Source organism: Pararge aegeria, chromosome 2, assembly GCF_905163445.1.
Source record: "Pararge aegeria chromosome 2, ilParAegt1.1, whole genome shotgun sequence".
In the NCBI taxonomy this organism is placed as follows: Eukaryota; Metazoa; Arthropoda; class Insecta; order Lepidoptera; family Nymphalidae; genus Pararge; species Pararge aegeria.
The window spans coordinates 9,674,399-9,692,914 of record NC_053181.1 but is presented as its reverse complement, the minus strand read 5'-3'; the positions used below and the strand labels follow the sequence as shown (position 1 = coordinate 9,692,914).

The following is an 18,516-nucleotide window of genomic DNA, read 5'->3' as shown; positions in this document are numbered from 1 at the left end:
TTTAAAAGTTTTTTACTGCTAGATAAATACACTTGATGATAAAACTATGCATTTAATTAAGAATTAATACTGCGATACTAATGTTTAAATTTTTAAAAAACAAAAGCTGCTATTGCGGCTTAACTTTTGAAAGTTACATATATTCTCTCCGTTTTTTATAGGTAATAATGAGAGCTTTCATCATGTTGTATACACTTTCTATACATCATTAATAGTTTTCCGAATGGCAAGTAATAAACTTTATAGACAAAATTTTGCAACTTTGGGTTACGTTATAACAATTTTCCTAATATCTCCAATTTTTTTGAGAAAATTAGTGATAACTTTTGTTACCTCGTGATAGTTTAGTTTTCTTTCAGGGATGAAATGTTTACAATCGGTCCAGAACTTTCGCCTATTCAAAACAAGCAAACAATCAAATTAACGAATCAATCATTCATACAAAATCTTTCTCTTATAATATTAGTATTTACATTAGTAAGGATTATTGAATGTTAGATTGTTTGTCGATTTATTGGTCTGCTACAGTCCGTATTTTTTCTGTAAAGCGCAAATTCCTTTATAGATTTTGGGTAAAAAATTAGGTACATTATACGACTTAGAGATATAAATGAAAATGATTTAAGAAAATTGACGAAAGTTATGATTGCAGCCATTTAGTCAAAATCAAAGTAAAAAATGATTTAAACGAAGTTTATCATTCCACGGGAAAATGAAAATGATTTATGCAACGGTAACCTCTCCACGAGAGGTCCACACTTGCTTCAAGTGTTTCTGTTACGTGCAGCAAGACAAATAGAATAATGGCCGTTGGAAAGTTTTGTATTCTTAAACTAAAAGTTGTTTTAAATATTTTGACTACTATATTTTAAATCAAAGTTATTATGATTAGTAACCTCATTAGTGCCGTGATAAAAACGTTATGTTAATTGAGAGCTCTAAATTGAGACACGTTGTCTTATTTGGAAGTATTTATACAAAGTATTAATTTAATTACCTAAGTGTATTAACTCGCACTGTGTTTACCGTAGCAGACGCTTCGCTTCACCATTTGGTGGTGGTAAAATTCCTGGTTTGTTAGGTGTTTACTTTGAAAATTATCCCAGAACTGACTGCTCCGGATGTATTTGGATTTCCTTGCGCAAATAGCTTGTTCAAAAATTAAATTTTAGTAGTTACTTAGTTTGTATTGATTTCGATTTGGTATTTTTATCAACTGACGCCCACAACGATGGTTTTCGTTATAAGCCAGGAAATTATGTTTGCAAATAATAATAAAGTAAATATTTAGGGTCCGCATTTTTCACGTACTAGACGCGTTTGACGTATGGTGCTGGAGGCATATCTTGAGAATGACCTAAGCAGTCAAGGGCATAAACAGCTCTATGCTGCTATGCTATGCTCTCATAATTTGGGCACATCATGAGACAAGGACAACACCGATAGCAAATACTCAGAGGCCGTTCACCAACAAGAAGGGCTGACCGGTTTGAGAAGCCTAATTTGTGCAAATTCTGCAACAGAAGCCGTTGAGATCAAAACATCTTTTCGAAGCTAAGGCCTCAGCAGGACCACAATCATCAGGAAATAAGGGACGCTCATAAAGAGAAAAACACTTCCAAAATAAGAATATAAATCATAATGTAATGCAGATAATAAAAAATAATTTATTATAAATTGGCATGTAAGTTATATACAGATTGTACTTGTATGTTAAAAGGAATGAGGTGATTCCATCAAAATCGTAAGCAGTCATAACGATGTTCCCTAAAGCCTGTTTAGAATGAATTAAGGAAAGAATTTTCTCCATCGAGCGTAGATCGCGGGCTTATTTGCGGTTATTCTCTTTGACCGTCGTTAAGAACCTTTTGACGGCTTTCACGACTTCAAGTGGCCAATTTAGCGAATGAAATCTGAACGATCGGGAATTTTTGTTCTAATTAATAACTCGAAGGTCCAATAAGGGTGCCCTTATTAAATAAACCACCGCTTTTTGCTTTTTAAATAAATCAAAATAATGAGCTGACTTTTATGTAATTATTTAAGAGACGGTGTTAAGTTTCTCCAATTAAAGTGATTAACAAGAAGAACTCCATGATGAAGCGGTGTCCCTCTAAATAGGGAGATTGCGGATTGGATTCCTGCTAAATTTTGATGGCTTAATAACTTTTAATTCTAGTCCAAGTGTTCATCTAACTTATCGTTTATTTCAATTATCAAGTACGGTGACGGTGAATATATAAACCGATTTAGAGTGTATTTAGAGTGTAACAATAACCATTTTGTAGTCATCATCATCAAAATTAGTCTATTGACGTTCCAAGGCACAGACTTCCTTCCTAAAAGTAGAGGCGGTGTTATGCTCTAAAACTTGGATACCTTAAATCTCATCCTACATTAGAGACCAACTCGTTGGTGTAGGTTTGCAAATGTTAATAACCGGAACTAACAACATAAAGTGCATTCTCAAGCAGAGGGGTTGACACCGCCAAATTCCTAACCTAGAAATCTGAGATTATCTTGCAGATTAATCCAGTTCTTGGCCCCACCAAGAAATTGAACCTAGGGCCTCGTGATTCGTAGTTCAAGATTCTAACACTACATCAACGGCCCAGATTACCGATTGCATAATATCAGAAAGGTAAAATAAGTGCACCCTTCCAAGTAAGTGCACTTCCATATTAAAAGTGGATAGTCGGTTAGAAATACTATCCAGTGAAATCGTTTGCAAGCTAAATCTATCGAAAAAAAGTTTGGTAATATAAGACTTTTGATTATGAATAAAATAAGTACCTACAGACGTTAAATAGTCAGGAAGCTTTTCCCAAAACGTAAAAAAGTAGCACTATGAGACTTGATTAAGAAATTTCCAAACGTATAAGTAGATTGGAATTCTCTGCAGCAATCAAAAGTTACGGGAGTTTTCTCGGGAAGGATTCCGCGCGGAATTCTTGAAGTGACAGTTTGATTAACCGAGTGGCGCACACGCTACGCCGTTTTCGGATTTCTCGGTGTTTTGTAGTCGGCACTACCTTGAGATTTTATCGGGATTTCAAGCTGGCTTCTTAGCGAAACCGGATTTGTTGCTTTAAGCACATTTCCTTACTGCAATTTATGGTAACATACGAGTGCAGTATGCAACTTAAAGCTTAAAACAATGTTAAAAGTAATTATTTACCAAAAATAATTAATCAAAAATCAAAAAGCAAAATATAAGTAGGTACTATTGTGAAGTTTTCGTCAATATTAAAGTAAACTACAATCCGCCGGATCGTCTTACAATTGTTTCAATACAAATTAAAAGCCGAGCGGCCTTATTCAATAATTCGTGGCTTAAATGAGCTCTGCTTTTAGTGATCTAATTTTAAACATCTATTAATAATTTACCGATCGCAAAATGAATTATTATTGTAAATTTATACTAAGTATTAGTGTAGACTGGAAATAGCATGATCTTTACAATTTATAAAAAAGGTCCGCCGCCGTCTGTCTGTCTAGGCGCGAAATCTGAAAACTACCGAACGTACTTTCATACGGTTTTCACTAATGAACCGAGTGACTCATGCGTAAGGTTTAAGTGTTTCCTTCATTATGGTTCTCTGTAAATTGGTAAAAAAATGTCGCGAAACGTCCGGCTGCGTATAAAATAGATTGGAAATAAAACTGGATGCGGTCGGGCGGCGCTGCAATTAGGTTCTAGGATTTTTTAAGATATTAAACTGGTAATAACCAATTTGGTACAGACGACGTTGCGTGTGTTAGCTAGTAATGAAATATTTAATTATATATATAAATAAATATACTAATAAATAAATAAATATACTACGACAATACACAAATCGCCATCTAGCCAAAAATAAGCGTTAGCTTGTGTTATGGGTACTAAGATGACTGATGAATATTTTTATGAATAATATACATAAATACTTAGAATATACATATAAACACCCAGACACTGAAAAATATTAATGCTACGCACACAAACATTTTCCAGTAGTAGGAATCGAACTCACGGCTTTGGACTCAGAAAGCAGGGTCCGCTGCCCAATGCGCCAGTCGGCCAACAAACTTTATTGTAGTATGTTTACATTATCTGTTGCAGAGTAAAGTTAGATAAACTTTAACCCTTTAAACTTAAGAATCCATACGAACTCATTTTAAGTTGTCTTAAATCAATTAAATTTATTTTATGTGTCAACTCGTAATGAACTTGAAAATGCTTGTCATCACAAGAAGGAACTCAAAGTAATTGATTACGGTGTATTCATGAAGGGTGGAGGGATTTGCTTCCCTTTCTCTAAACTCTTTAGCCTACAGCACCCTTATTAAAAGGATCTAACCAACGTAGTATTTGGCTGGGAAAGAGGTAAACTAAAGAAGGTGGTGGGTTCTAACACAGACAATAAACAGGCATCATTCTAATATAGTCACTGTCAGCCTTTTATGCAGAGCATGATTGAATGCAGATGGACACCAATGAACGTGATTATGGTATGCAAGTGCATGGTAGACCAATGTTATAATACAAAACATATTTCATATTATTGCAATAAAATAATAATAGTGTAAAATGTTTCATTCTTTAACCTACTGTGACCCTCAATATAAGTAGGTAACAAACAAACCTCAAACTATCGCATTAATGATAATATTAGTATAAAATAAATATTTGCACTTATAATGTATAATTGAAGAAATAAATAGTGTAAACCAGGCCTTAAGGCGGTCGCAAGTCCGCGCGATAGGCTGTTATCATTCGTTTTCGGCGGAGGAAATTTAAATTAAATATTTGTGGGCGTTAATTTTGTCTTCTCATCGAGCGAACGCGACGCATTCTTTGCGAAGTAATTAAACTGAGTGGAAGGGTTCCAGGCAGTAGTTTGTTTGTTCTCCTGAAATTGCGTTTCCTATGAAGTAAATTTCCTACAGTTGTCACTAAGAGCATCGCGCTTTTACTATTTGTTTTATAGAGTTACCTATGTTAGTATTAAGTGGTGAACCACTAAGCGTCAGGTACTTCTGTTTGACTAACTGAATTTGTGCGCCACCGTTTGTATTTACTTTGGCAACAGCATTTCAGCGGTGTACCAATTTGAGTTAAATATTAGGATACTTTCTGTTTAAAATGTTCTAAAAACTATAAAACTAATAATAAAGTAGGAGGATAAAATTAGAAGTATAATTTATGAGTTTGCTAATGACACTGTTTTCAACTGACTTCATAAAAGAGGAGGTTCTACTTTTTGATGTTTATGTTTATAGAATGAGATTAGCTAAGTCATGTCATCTATTAACCGATTTGGAAAATATTTTTTTTGATTTTTTGATTGTATAAAACACAAATTGTCATCAAGTCAAGGTGGAATATCTGAAAGACTAAAGGTCATTTGGGTACCTTTTATTTCAAACATTTATTCTGTATTTGTACTTTCAAATTGTAACATTTGGTACACATAAGTTTTCAAACTTCGAAGGAATTGTACCTTCTCTATCTACTTTCCGAACCCGGGGTCCTAAAGCCTTTGCCTGTACGGTATTCCTAAACAATGCATAATCTTTGAGCAACTAGCCTACCACTGTACTAGTCGTGTAGAATGTCTAAGCTCCCTTATATGAGGGTGAAGTAGAACATTAAGAAAACTAATGCCGATTCTCGAAAAAAGCCACGAAAAACAATTATTATTTATTTTAACTCCAAAAATTCCCTTTTAAAATTATGTAGGTTAATATAAATTAAACAAAGCGTAGTCCAATCAGTGGAGTATTTACATCGGTGCTCCCAATAACTGAATGCAAATACCTAGCGGACATCATGTCCGAATAGTGGTCAAAGCCTCGAAAAACTTTACACAATATTGAACTAACAGCACTCCATGAATTTAGAACTGTTAATTAAAGGATGAACAGCTCGTTCATCGGAATTGACTTGAAAGTTTCTAATAAAATAATATCGGACTTCGATAACTTAGTCTCTAACTATGGACCTAAATGACAAATACTCTGCGGGCGATAAGAGTATTTCTACTTCATGGAATCAGGCCTTATAAAATATGAGACGCATAGAAGAAGCGGTTACGTTAAAGCTCAACTAGTTGAAAAACTCAATGAAAACAGACGGGCTATAGAGATTGGAGGACCTACGGAGACCGAGGTTCCAGGTGATGCAGTGGTGAAGTTGCAGCAATAAAGCGGATCCCCAGTGCAGGTGGAAATCTTAATATTTAAAAAAACTTATGAATAGCAGTGGAAGTCCATCAGTAAAATAATTAGAATTGCATATTAGAATCTTGTTAATTTTGCCATAAGTTCTGATTTTGGCCAAAATTTAAATAAATATTGAAAAAAAAATAAAGCATCGTAACAGTGATTTTCGGATTGAATATATAACGATATATGAGAACGATCATAAGCAGGTTTGATTGAAAGCTTTGTTAAAAAAGTTTTCTAAAAATTGATGGATCGTCGCGCTGGATGCTTCCGATAAAACATTTTGGATGTATTCGGGTTTCTATTCATATTGCTTAAATTGATCACAATGGTTTTTTTTAATTTAAGATAATTTTAAAGTGTGTAAATTATAGATAAGGGGAAATTATTAAATCAAACCTCTTAATCCCATGTCATATACACTACACTAACGTACATCTTGCTTAAAATAGTCTATCTGGATATGTGGGTTTAATCGTTTGCCAGTACTTCTATATATCTCCTGTACCTGTTTTAATCGGTATTTTTTTGGCTTTGTCATAACATACAAAGGCAGCTTACAATCCATGAATGTATTGCAGGAGCAATATATGCACCATAGATTTTACAATTCTACTTTCGTAATATTTATGGCAGGGTAAGCTTGTTGTTCATTGTGAAGAGTTCACTTCTGGCGATAATGAAGATATTACGTAACCGAAGTTTCTCGTTGTAACGACAAAATTTAACATTTGATTCCAGTTACCGTGAAAATGGAAATGCGTGCTACAGTGCATTATTCAGATTTCACCAACGACCGCTGAATGAGAATCGATGTAGAGATAAAAGATTAATTTATTTTAGTGCTGCTTGAAAAGAATTTATTTATCATTTGTTCGGATTGTAATGAAAAGCTTTGTTTATTTGTGAAAGGTCGCGAACTTTTGTGCAGTTTCCCATAAAATAGTATTTTATATAATTGAATTTCTTTGTCTTGCTGGATTCTATTTGTAGGATGCTTATGATTTAAGTACGCTTAGGATTTTTGATTTCCTGTGAAAAATGTTTCCCAAAATCAATCTACGGGCAATTAAATTTTTCATCAAAATCGATTAAAAGGTCACAAAGAGACAGAAATAAACACTTTAATATTTTATACTTTAAATATTGACGTGGAGTTGAACAACCGGAAAAAAGAATACCGTTCTTAAAATCCCCATTCCAAATATAGTTTACAGGTGCTGACATATTACGTCAGTGTTTCCAGGGGTCTATTTTTTCATTGGCTTGTAAATTTGAACGTCCTGCTGCAATCTCACCATGAAATTAATGAATAATTTGAAATATAAAAATACTCGTTGGCTCTGCTTTAGTAAGTGGTTATCAAAATAAACAAACCATTAATTACCATTTCCCTTTCAACTAATGGCGGTGTTAATCAATATATTTAAAATGGTTTATCTATTAAATTTTTTAATTCATTCCAACATTATAATATTGAATCTTATAAGGCTGTATAATGAAGAGATACAAGCAGAATTTCAATAACATTAGGTGTAACTACCAAAAGCCCTCGACAAACTGATAGTCAACATTGCACTAAACACGCCGACTACAAACGATTCAGGTCTGATTGAGATGCAAGGCACGCGTCGAAGATGATACGTGATAACACGAAAATCTTCCAATTGCTTACGTGCTACTATTTCCATGTTACTTTCTCTATTTAGGACACTTTTGATTTCACTTGACCATTATAGTCCCACTGCATTACTTTAAAGTTCTACAAATATACAAACAAAGGATCAGTTTAACTAAATAGATTGTTTTTTTTACAAAAAAAGATACCATATATACTTATACATTAATATTTTAAAAGAGGAAAGATTTGTTTCTTTGTACCCAATAGACTCTCAAAGTTGTAAACCGATTCTAACCATTTTATCACGAAAATGAAGCTAAATTATCAGCAAGTAACATTTCATTAAAAAAATAGATTCTTAAGATAATTGTGTTTAGAAAATTCATTACCTGGCGTGCGCCAGGTGTTGAATTGTGCACCAAAACTATTGGTGTAATATAAAAATTATGTACTATATGATTAAATAATGCATTATATTTGTAACAGCTAGTACCTTAATGATTATATACATTACGTATATTGCAATTTATCAAAATGTTAATGTATGGCAGGAATCGGCTCGTGACGTTTTCTTTGGGTTCCGCACCTCATAATTGAAAACCAGAATCCTCATAGGACCCCTAATGTGCTGCTCTGTTTTATTTACTATCTATTTTCCATGATCTACTGTATAAATATTGTGACTTAAATGTTGTGCATTAATAAAAAACTGATTGATTATGATGGTTAACTTTGGATTGCGAATTAATCAAAATAAATTAAAAGCCATCTGTTAGGTTAGTGCCTATTTTAAAATTGTGCGAAAATTATGCAGCATATTTTATAACGGAAGTAAGTAATTAGAAAGTATCTTAATCTAGAGGGAAAACAGTAAAACGGAATTCAGGATTGTCGCGATTATCACGCTAATACGGTAACCCTACATATTTCAGATGTCGGACCCAAGTTCCCGCCCAACCGAGCATTGAATAACTTGGTTATAAATTAGCCTTCGAGATCTCCTGATAAGTGAGTTCGCGACGTTTTTGCTCATTGGTACTACACGCAGGTGAGTAGATTTTATCGCAGGGATGAATTGATTCATGTTCTGAATTCGTAATGACCCGATCCGCTTCATCTTACAAGGCGAGCCATGAAAGTGTAGCGTTCCACGTGATGAATGAAAAGCAATATTTTAATCAAAGTTCTACTGCAAATAAGTGTTGCTTTGAGTTGAGTCAATGGGGCTTCGGTTTAAATTAGTTTTATTTCAAAACACATTCTTTATGCCACCATTATTTTAAGTATTTTGTATTGAAATGTAGGTGGGATCTATGTTTGAAAACAGATCTATAATACGGAGCGGATTTCATCGTCTAATAAATAACTTATTATGTTAGTATCTAGTGATTCAATCGGAGTTGGATTTAGAAATTGTGCCTAAACAAATCAAGCTGAGGCTTAGTTTATTGATTCTTTGTAGGCTCTAGGAATAAACTCTGATACTTCTAGAACCGTTAAAAAAACATTATTAGAAAGTGTATCTTTCATATACATCCCATTTATAAAAATAGTTCCGTAATTGAGTTATTTAACGAGTAAGTTTTATTACATGTTAGAGATAATATACTATGGGACCGATGGTATGGGGTGCTAATTTCCTAACGCCAGTTTGGTAATGAGAATTTCTTGACTGAATACCTTAATATTGTTAGCTGAACCGGCAATCGAACTAGAACCCTGCGATTCATTGCCGAGGGATTTAAAACGGTGTAAATTAAATTACTTTTAAGATTTAAGTTCTCAAATATTTAAATTGTAGTTGGAAAGGAGTTAAACGACGGTTTACTGTCTTAAAATGCAACAATGTTAATAGATAACAGGTACCGGGCGCACGCTCTTTAATGAGGTGCATCGTATGCAACGATTTTGCATTATTAAGAGCCAAAATACACGCGCAAAATTTTGCCTAGCACTTTCGAAACTTTGCCAGAAGTAGCGAAAGCTACTTGCTAATAGCTTAAGTCCAAGTTGAGGTATTAAAATGAATTCACACCATCGTGAAACAGCTATGTTTTGTTATTCATTATTTACAATGAAGTCTAGAAGTTTCAATGTAGGTATACCAAGTTTCGTCCGTCGTACCAGATCAGATCTAAAATTATCTCTACTATTCTCTATACTGTTTTCTTGTAGCTAATGCCAACGAATTGACAGAGGAAAGCCAATTTTGCAAGACTTAAAGCACATACGCTTAGCTCACTCGGTCAATAAAAATAAGAAGTAGCTACTTACAATGCACTTGTAGCATTATCCTTTTACTGACAGAAGGCGGCACACCGTTGGCTGCGATGCAAAGATATGCTCCCATCTCTGATCTGGTCACTTTAGTGAGATTTACAATCTCACCTTCAAGCGAAGTCACTGTTGACAAAATACATTGAAACTATTAGTATTTGTTTATCTAAACTTAATATTATATAAAGAGAAAAGATTTTTTTTTGTTTGTTATTACAAAATAGGCTCTGAAAGTACTAGACCGATTTAACCAACAATCGGACATTAATTTTAGAAGTAATCGTGACGTTAAAAAATAAAACGGCGACACCGAAACAAAACAGTGTGTGTCGTTATTTTATTCTTTCCAAAATTGAATTGAAAAAAATATTTTTAAAAACTAAACCGGATAACTTAAAAATATCCGTAGAACTATTGAAATGTCACATGTGTCTCAAATAATCTGTTACTACAGGATACTATAAAAACAAAAACAAACGCGGACGAAGTCGCTAACAATAGCTAGGTTCTCATATATTAATTTATACTTTGAACTTATAAACTTATTCTGTACTTAACAATATCTAGTCTTTTCGATTAACATGCAACATATATACATAATTTTATAGTTATATATATTTCAAAATATTAATGATTAATATTTTTCATACTTCTGTAATTTTCAAAAGTGCTTTTATTATTAAAAAATTACTAGGCAGGTAGGTAGTATATAATTCGACAGTTTTTTTTTATGGCATCAGATTCTTGGTTGCCTTATAACACTTTTATGCACAAGTACATAAAAAGCAATTTTAGCCCGCTTACACCTAGCTTTCACGGCACCTTTAAGAGCATGTAAAATGATTTTTAAAATATTAAACTGAATAGTTTCTGTACGATGTTTTTACCCTTGTGGGTAAATGGAAAGAAGAGATATGAGATATTTATCAGAAAGACTTAATTCGAACTGAAATGAAATATGAGTAGATGTAATGATTAAATATGGTTTAATGCGAAATGTATATGATTATGTTTGTAATGTAGATATTTTTCTAACAATACCATTATATATAGTACTACTGTGACCATTTAAATGGTGTATGTACACACACCATTTAAATGGCCACAGTAGTACGGTATGGCTTGAAGAATTTCTTCACTCAAAATAAACATTTTCACGCCATCGTATGTAGTGCTTACATTACATTTCACCAAGAAGTCTTAGAAAACACTTGGAAACGCGAAAGTAGACAGGGTTTGATAAACAAGTGCGGTTAGTGGTTTGAACTCGAACTGTTTTCCTGACACCTTGCTCAAATGGCACCCAAGTACGTTTACAGCCATTATTCAAACAAGAGGATAAAAAGGAGGGGCAATATTTTTCGAAGGAGCTGAAGGGTGATGGTTTAAAGTGTAGAGCTCTCGGTCGACCGGCGTGCCACGCTTCGTTAGCAAACAATGCGAGACTAACTTGCCAATAGAGTAGTTGATTATATAAATAAAGATAAACTTTTCCATCTTAACCTTATGTTAAATATACATAAAGTAAGTATTTTTCTCCTTATTCAGATAAACTTATGGTTATGTTAAGTGAATGCTAGTTTGAGTACAGGTTTGAAGATGTTCTTATTAAAACCAAAGTAACCGTAATCAAATGATATTCATTTGAGGAAGAACAAATATTTTATGATCCGATTCACTCACGTCTCGAAGGAACAACCACTGAAAAAAAAAACTTGCTTACTGATTTCTTATTGAATTACTTCAAAAACGAAACTTTCTTATTGAATTAATTCAAATTCTTTTATTTGCAAAACCATAGTCATAATATATGACTATGCAAATCTTTACTTAAACCAATTCATCTAGTATAAGTAAATGACCTTAAAAATCGTTTAGTACCTACAGTTAAGCATTAGCTTTATTATTACAGAATAATAATCTATCTTAATTTAAAGTATTACGTATTTTCTACTAAGTATACAAAAGAGTTAGAAATATTCATAATTTACCTAATTATACTTAAATATGCTAATAGAAAAAGAATGCAAATCCCACTTGTGTGCAGTAAATACAGTTATACTTTTTCAAAGACAATTATTTAAAATTATAGCTTTGCAGTAAGCGTTCGTTGCTATTTTAATTAAAACGCTACGCTCTCTGTAGCAGGTAACTATTTTCTTAAAGAGATCACGTTTCGAATCTTTTGAGATATTAAACTTATTATGAAATTCCGCGACTCCATGGAATTTCTGCGCTGTCTTCGAGTCGGGCCATTGAATAAACTTGGCCTGTCGATGTGTCATAAGTCAAGTGACGTTCAAGCCCCTCGGACTTGGGGTGTCTCTACATAGTACAGAATATTGAGGAAGTCTTTTACAACTTCACAATTTTATTTATTTAGTTCTACAAAAATACAAAAATGAAAATTTACATTAATACTAAAAACGATTTTAATATTCTGTATTCCTAATTCTTTATAGTAATCTAAACTAGCAAGGTCTCTTGATGAGCCACTCCAAAATTATAGTTTGTCGAATCAGCCAATGGTATAAAACTCTTCAGAATAGCCCCCATTTCAGAATTCATAGATTCATAAAGCATTGGCAGTTAATTCTATACAACTTTTGACGAACTAGCCAAGTTGAAGTGCCAAATATGGTTGAAAATTGTTTTATCTTCTAACCAAAGAAGAAGTCGGTCTGTCTTTAGTTTGACCAAATGGATGGAACTCTTCAGTACAGAAAAGCAAATCAAATGAACAACTTCCTCCAAACTTTCATCCCCTATTCAACATTTTGGGGGTGAAATTTGAAAACTGTGAAACGTGTACTCCTATATTTTTAACTGAAAGCTACATTTCTGTGTTTAGCCGCTTGGACTTTGGGTTATCTGTCAGTCAATCAGAATAAAGATGGAGACTTTTATATTAATAGACTGGTAATGTTTTTCTGATTTGATTTGATTTAATAAATGGATTTTCTTTATTATGTCACTTAGTTGGAACTGTTGCCAAATTTCGTAGCTGGACATAATCTGCCAACTAAAGCCACTGGTATTAAAAAAATCTTTGACCAATTCAATTTCAAGATGATGTTACACGTCAGTAAAATTTTACCACTTTTATAAGCATTAGGTACATTCAATATTTCAATTAAAAGCCAGTCTGATAATTGTTAACTCTACGTTGGTTGGATAAAACATTAAAAGTAGCCGGGAGCTGAATGAAAAAGCAACATTTACCCATTGATCCGTCCTCCGAAGTTAAATTTTAATTACAAGTTGAATTACGCTGTGCTCAGTCACTAAATATTTCTTACGTTGCCATCTTCTAAAAGCAGTTGTATGAAGAAAATACATAGCGTTTAATAATCTTTGACTATGGGGTGGTTATGATTTTGCACTGTCTATTTTTTTCTTTTAAAAGATTGTGGGTCTGTTTTTTGGTCTGAGTCGGTGTAAGTCTTCAGTAGAAGTTTTGCTTGATTCATCTAACCAGTATTTGCTAAAGAGCTTTGTGGAAGTCTCGAAATTCCTCAATGCATTTGTTTTACTATTATTAATACAATTAATAGTATATTGAAGCCGGGCTTGGTATGTTTGTATTTTAAGATGTTTGAACATATTTTTTTAATAAGAGTAACGAACAATACTTAAGATCAATATGGAAGCATAAAACTATATTCGTAGTACAAATTTGCATACTCTAGTGGGGCAAAAGACGGAGTTAGTTTCGACTTTACAAACTTAGATAAGATGAATCGATCCGAAACGGGATTACTTGTATTTTATATTTATTCAATACCCCAGTCAAGTTAAACGATTCAAGTCTAGATAGTGTAGAGCATTCATAATATCTGTTGGAAACTTTGAGCGGTAGATGAAAAGCGTCTAATAGAAGGATGGAGGAGTTAATTTTCATCAGTCTCAGACTAAGTTTCATCCATTCATTCGCTTATCTACATAATTTCTAGAACATGAAACAAGTAGGCGAGCGACACGCCGTTGTCGGTAGAACATGTTTTATGTGAAACAATAAGGGACAAATTTTGTATAATACTCCATTGTTGTGTAAACTGAAGTCATTGTCATTACAATTATTATTTACTGTAATGTTTGTATATTTAAATTAAGGGGCAAAATATATTTACCAACTGTGTATAATTATGTTGTGTGTGTATATCATCCATTTCATTTACTGTATCAGTAAGGAAGTATAATTTATTGTGTTAAAATATATGGCTTTTCTATTTACCCAACATACCATAATTTACATTCATTGATCACACAAACAATAAAGTTAAAAATCGGTATGTATATTAAAACTGATTGATAAATATGAAGTCATAAGTCATATTGTAATTTACAGACAAAGAAAAATATTTCATGTTTTATCTATTACAAATTTTGCATTCTATTAATTAAACAGTTTGAGAATTAAATTTATCAAAGGTACAAAAGATGCAATGTTCAACAATGTATTTAATCAATATAATGGTTTTAATCAATTTAAAACTTGTAACTTCAGAAGCCTTTGGTTTTACAAGTTAGTGTGTCGTGTATCATAACTTCGAAGCCCAAATAATGTATTTTAAATCTACCTACTCGAAGTTGTAAGTGATTTATGCTATACTTCCCAGCAACTTGGGTATAACAAATTTGAAACTGCCGCTCGACTGCGTTAAAAAACTATATTTGTCGTGTCGGATACCCCTCCAACTTTCCTCATTGGAATATTCTGGCACTGTGGCCTGTAATGGATAGCCGATATTGTTTCCTGTTCAGATTTATGAAGGTAACTTGTAACGGCTTCTTTAATTAGACTTCTTCATTTAAATTGATTGTTACTGACACTCATAATTTGAAACTGGTGTTCGGGAAAGTTTTGAATAGATACTCAATTATGAAGTGTCTGTCTAGTTAGTTTAGTTGTAGACCTATTCAAACTTTGTACTAGTTACCTATTAATTATCTGTGCAACGCTTTGATGTATTAAAGGGTTCTTTAGAAATGAAGTAGAATTCTCTAATCTCAGTTGTATAGCCATGCTCGCTTCTCCGTGGAAGTCATTACCGGTGGTACTTTGTTAGCTTAATGAATTGACTGATGGCAAAAGGCGGGCAGAGTACTGGTGGGGTTAAGTAGGACCTGCCGATTAATCACCCTGTCAGTACAGTTTCCAATTGCTACTCGTCACGAATTCCCCTTAGTGGTAGCTATAATTGGGGTTCCTTGTATCAATAATAATTAAATTCTGTGTAATGGGTAATAGTAGCTAATTGAGAGAAAATAAGATTGAGAGAAGAGAAGAGTGATACAATGAGTTTAAATTAAGATAGTACTATTGATACGAACAAGAAAGTAGATAGTGCTAACTACATTCGTAAACTCAAAACTTAAGATTTGAGAGGGTTCCTAAAGCGTTCGGTCATAAGACACCCAAAACAAATTTAGCAGGGCTTCTTGATATTACCATATAGTAAAATAGACACATTAGTTCCCCAAATAATAAGTTAGTTCCAAATTACTACTAATAAAATAAGATTATTGAAAGTAAGTTTGAAACTTTCCTTGACTGAGTGGAATTGGGTTATTTTAACTGAGTTATTTTTGCTGAAGCTTTGAATTTTCTAGGATAAAATGCTTATTATTAAGGTCCAAGCTATCTCCTTTCCAAACAATCAAATCGGTTGAGTGAAAGAGTGAAAAACTTTATATTTATAAAACGAGTAGTATAGGTTAAAGTAAGTTTTGTGATCTTATAATAAAATTAATAATTTTACGCGAATTTTGACCCTTTTAATAGCTATTGAAATCGGTTTTATGTTGTTGAAATCCTACGTTTACTAAACAAACTATTCTAACAAAGGATCTATATGCATAGGCATATGAATGGAACAAAACTTTCCGGATATTTAAAAATTGTATGCATTTATCATAATAAAAAATCAATCCAATGATCAAAAAAATAAATTCGGATATACCTTACTTTAAAAAATATCGTAGGTTTCAAAGTCTAAACACTTAGTGCAGTGGTAAGAGAGTTATAAATGAAGTAATCCATTGCCATAGGCTTCATTAATCACCGATTCTTTTGGTAATATTGGGTAATCTTTATTGACCTTTTATCAGACGAGCGAGAGATGAGTTGGTGAGTAATTATTCCCGGACGGTCTAGAGATTGTAATCCCACGGGATCAGAAAGGGCGGTGTGAATGGTAATAGGAGCTCTCCGAGGTGCTGCGGTCTGATTTACGGCTAAGATTCAATAATGAATATTTTAAGCGTTGATTTATTCACTGTTCATTTCTTGGAGTTCTTTAGATTGTTCTTAGGATTCATAGTCGCTCTATGTTGGCTTTTATCTCTCACCTATATTTTGCACTAGCTGTTGCCAGAGTTCTTCTTCTGCGTCTTTTACGGTTGATCACAAATCCCGTAGGAACCGTTGGTTTTCCGGGAATTAATAGTGGTCTATGTTATTCTCCGTTTCAACTATTTATAGTACCATTATATACCAAAACCTTTGAGAGGTTGCTTAGTCAATATTAAGCAATAATATTGGAAGGAGAAACAAATACCCAAACACACTTTCAAATTGATAAAATTGAAGTAAGAATTGTAAATAGCTCATTTTGTTCTCTTGAATTTTGGAACTCCCTACAAAATAACAGTGGATGTCCATTATTGGTTGATGTGATAATGCTCTTTATGATTATTTCTACTAATGAGAATACAATGGTTCAGTTGTTTAGCTCCTCTGAGTCTTTAATGTTGTCATTCTTCTTTTGGTGCGAGAATTTGCTAGTAATTAGTGTATTAGTTGTCTTAACTCATCATCATAATATCAACCTATTACCGGCCCACTACAGGGCTCGGTTCTCCTCCTACAATGAAAAAGGTAGTCCACCACGCTGGCCCAGTGCGGATTGGTAGACTTCGACTGCCTTTGATAACATTATGGAGGACTCTCAGGCATGCAGTTTCCTCATTCAGTGATATACTAGGCAAGTAATTTCTTAAAACTTATAAAAGTTAGAGGTGCGTGCCGGGATTCAAACTCGGCCTCCCGAAAGTGAAGAGCAAGTCCCAACCACTGGGCTATCATTAATTTCTCTTAACTACATGCGAAGATACATTGCGATCGCTATTCATACAAATTTAAGAATTACATAAAGATTAATTACGTTAATATACTTGAGCAGAGCGGTTCGGTAGCCTGCTGTTATCCTAGAAATAACCTATAATCCAATCAAGACCAAATCACTATTGATTTGGCCCAACTCCGCAAAATAACCTGTATGCGGCGTCGGGTCATCGTTACAATATTAATGTATTGTCAATATGATTATATATTGAACCAAACGATAAAAAAACAAATAAAATATTGAATTAGATACAATTTTAGTGTCAAATTTAGAGGATAAAACCAAAGCTGGAACTTTCAAACATGGCAGAACAAGTTAGGCAGCTATAATAATTGACGGAACGGTTTTAGCGGATTCCCATTTTTAATACGATTTTTTTACTAGGTGATGAAAAAAATAAAAGTTTGCGAAGAAACTATTACAACTGAAATATTATTATCTTTTCGTCCGCCATGGTAATATGGCGGGGTATGACTTGTGTTTAATACAATGTGCATGGCGTAACTCGTTCAAGCACTCATACAAGTGGAAATTGCACACTCACGTTTACTAAGTTTGAATTAAACAATCGCTTTTTAGATTGTAATCTATTTTTTTTATCCCACTCCAAATTAGCCCTTGACTGCAATTTCTCCTCCCACTTACATCCATAGCGATTTCAGGAATTTGTTGTTTCTGTACCTATAAACCATTTTATCAATCGCCATATTTTAATTTTTAATAATCTTATAAACATAATCATCCATACATGATGATTGTCTTAAAAAATGATTACTTTTTTTAAGAAATAATATTCTTTGTCTAGTAATGGCGAATAAAAGGCACTTTTCTAGCCCAAAAGTAAGGGTAGCTTGTACTAAGTTGGTATGGGTGCTAAGTTGACTGAAGAATATTTTTAGGAATATAATACACATAATTACTTATAATATATAGATAAACACCCAGACACTGAAAAACATTCATGTTTATCACACTAACATTTTCCCAGTTGTGGGAATCGAACCTACCGCCTTGGACGCAGAAAGCAGGGTCGCTGCCCACTGCGCCAACCGGCTGTCAGAAAACGCGTGTTATTAGTGTGTATACGCGTTATTTTTTAAGATCAACCAAGGGCAACACATATTATTAACGTATGATATACCATTTAGTTAGTGCACGCTAAAGCAGATCGTTAGCACCTTTTCCTCTGACTTTCTTTACAAATACAATTATTTTTGCTTTAATTCTTAAAATCATCGATATTAAAGCTGCTATCCGCCCAGCGGATAGTCTTTGTTTTAGTAA

The 18,516-nt window shown here is 33.3% G+C and overlaps 1 protein-coding gene across 2 annotated transcripts in view; it reads right to left on the bottom strand.

Annotated features, from left to right (window-relative positions):
* The window catches only part of LOC120633669 (lachesin), a 107,852-nt gene that overhangs the window by 21,972 nt on the left and 67,364 nt on the right, over window positions 1–18,516 (bottom strand). For both annotated transcript variants that reach the window (XM_039903978.1, XM_039903987.1), the window contains exon 6: window positions 10,103–10,231. In XM_039903978.1, the coding sequence (XP_039759912.1) occupies window positions 10,103–10,231 (129 nt within the window). The remainder of the gene's footprint in view (window positions 1–10,102; window positions 10,232–18,516) is intronic.